General features: G+C 34.9%; 1 protein-coding gene across 1 annotated transcript in view; it reads right to left on the minus strand.

The window, feature by feature from the left end:
- Nucleotides 1–253: 253 nt before the first annotated feature.
- CAMKMT (calmodulin-lysine N-methyltransferase) overlaps nt 254–2,500 on the minus strand; it is a 215,763-nt gene continuing 213,516 nt past the window's right edge. The window contains exon 11 of the mRNA XM_026844616.1: nt 254–2,299. Within this exon, the coding sequence (XP_026700417.1) occupies nt 2,222–2,299 (78 nt within the window). The 3' untranslated portion in view covers nt 254–2,221. The remainder of the gene's footprint in view (nt 2,300–2,500) is intronic.

The following is a 2,500-nucleotide window of genomic DNA, read 5'->3' on the forward strand; positions in this document are numbered from 1 at the left end:
CACTTATGTAGATGAGTAACTTTACTGCCTGTGGAGCTCCAATGTGAGTTTGCAGGATGAAGCCTAAATGCATCTTTGGTAAACAAGCCATCAATTACACACTTTAGGGATGGCAGCACCTGTGCAAAGCCTTCAACTATAAACGACAGACACTAAAGAAATAAAAAGCAATTATCAGCTACTAATTTGAGTAAAACTGTTTTCTTCTTAAAGCTGAAAACACAATTTTCAGTGACACTGGTTCTATTTTTGGCAATTAACAATCTTTATTAGATTATTGTACAGCAGACATTCAAGCCCTCTCAAAAAGAAAGGGTTCACAAATTTTAATATTTCACTATTTTTCACACTCCTTTGTTGATTATAAAGATTTTCTTGTACATGTTTTTAGAGAAAATAAAGGCACCGCTCTGTGGGACAAACAAAACCAAACAAATTAAACTAAAGCCACATGCACAGCAATTTTAAATTACTCCTAACTGCTTTTGATTTCTTACTAGGCAGGTATCTTCCAACAAGAGTTTGAATATGAAACTCATACCAGCTATAGGGGAGACATACTACTCAGTTCTAGGATAAATGGTTGGTTTGCATTGCCCCTGGTCTTTATCTAACACTGAGAATAGCCTGCTTTTTATCAAAAGAGGAATAAATTGCTGTTATTGTGATGTTAGCCCATCACTTGGCATTGCAATTCAAGTTTTTGTGAGACAGAAATGTATGATCTAACTGCGACTTGACCTATGCCTTCTGAGATCCATCTAGGTGCTCTAATGGAGCATAAAAAGTATTGAATACAAGGACATGCAAACCGGTAGTGAAGAAATTTGTTTGAGAAGAAGAGCGAAGAGAAAGGGACTCTCATGAGCTCGTGGTTTACATGCTACCAAATTTGTTAAATATGGAAGAAAGCTTACCATGGAACTGCAGTTCTTTTAATTAATGTATTTCAGGATGATTCTATGCACCTCCTTGCATCTAGCACCTCCCTCTCTCTGTCACGGTCTCTGCCTCTCTCTCTTTTTCATCATTTTAAAAGTGGTGTGATTTAAGAGGCTGTACAGGCTTCTTTAATGATCCAGGTTGTTTTGCTGAGAAATCATTAAAATGGTCTATTAAACTGTTAAGAAAATAAGAAACTGGTCCTGTTTCTTTGTAGGGTTTTTGTCTTTTCCAGTACAGGAAAAGTCACGTTAAATGTTTATCAAATACTTGGGCCACAGTACATTGCAATATAAAGTAATTCAAGGGAGATAGTTTGATTACACTACAAAATCCTTCAGTTGTTATAGCATTTCTTGGAATCTATCAGAAAAGGATGGATTTTTTAAAAAGCAATATCTAGGATAGTACCATTTAGATTTTAGCCCTGATAAAGGCTCACTTTCCATTCATAGTCAGAACCTAAATGTGCTCTTCTTGTACCTAAACAGATAATAAGCACTCAGCACACTCCCCCTTCTTGACACAACACACTGAGACTAATCACACATAATTGGAGAGGAGGAGCAGAGGGGCTGGGCAGGCTATTGTGTCCAAAGGACAAATGGTCAGTTTATGAGGCTTTTGTCTGATGCATAATTTCTTATACATCTACAGGAGGAAAAGTCCTGCTGGAAAAGAACATACATACACACACATATATATATAAAGCCTTCAACAATGAAGCAAATGAGGACATTTCAATTATGGATAGAAAAATCAACAGTAGAATTAAAAAAATTTAAAAAAGGAAAAAAAAATCCAAGCATTCAATAGGTGCACTTTTGAAAGATCTTAAGACAACTATTTCTTTACTAATTAAACGTGAATGCATTTACTACTTTACAACCAGTTATATGACCCCACAAAGTATACTATTCACGTATTTTCAAATACAACCCAAAAATAACATTTAAAGAGACTAACAAAGTGCATGCAGGTTTAAAGGCACAAAAGCAAAGGAAGTCAGCTTTACACCTTTGTTAATGCATACACGTGAAGTCTGATTGGTTTTAGGCTGGAATATAATTGAAAAAATACATTCTAAAATGATACAGAAAAGATGCCTCAATGTTAACACTCCATGATATCTTCCTCAGCATTTAGATCAGAAATATTTCTCTAATGATGACTCAGGAACAAAAGGGGGGAATTGAACCCTTCTCACTCCCTGACAATCCACATATGTGGATTAATTTTCAGTAGTCCATCTTAAAATAAACAAAGGAAGTTTCATCTTCTATCTGTGTTTGGTTAAAACGAGAAGAAAAGGGTAATGGAGGTTTTCCTCATATGTATCTTTTTCTTCATTTTTCAACTGCAAATAAAAAATGGATAAAGTGAGAAAACTGCATGAAAGCATTTTTAAAATAGAGAGTTCTTGCTTAACTATGTTCCTTACAGCAAATGATAATACTGAAGATTAAACGTTTAATAACTACAAAAAGAAATCTTAAGGTCAAATACTATCACAGGTATGGAACAGTATGTCAAATATTATCAGGAGTTGGTCAGAGTT

Source organism: Athene cunicularia, assembly GCF_003259725.1.
Source record: "Athene cunicularia isolate RWA chromosome 3 unlocalized genomic scaffold, athCun1 chr3_part1, whole genome shotgun sequence".
Lineage (NCBI taxonomy): Eukaryota > Metazoa > Chordata > Aves > Strigiformes > Strigidae > Athene > Athene cunicularia.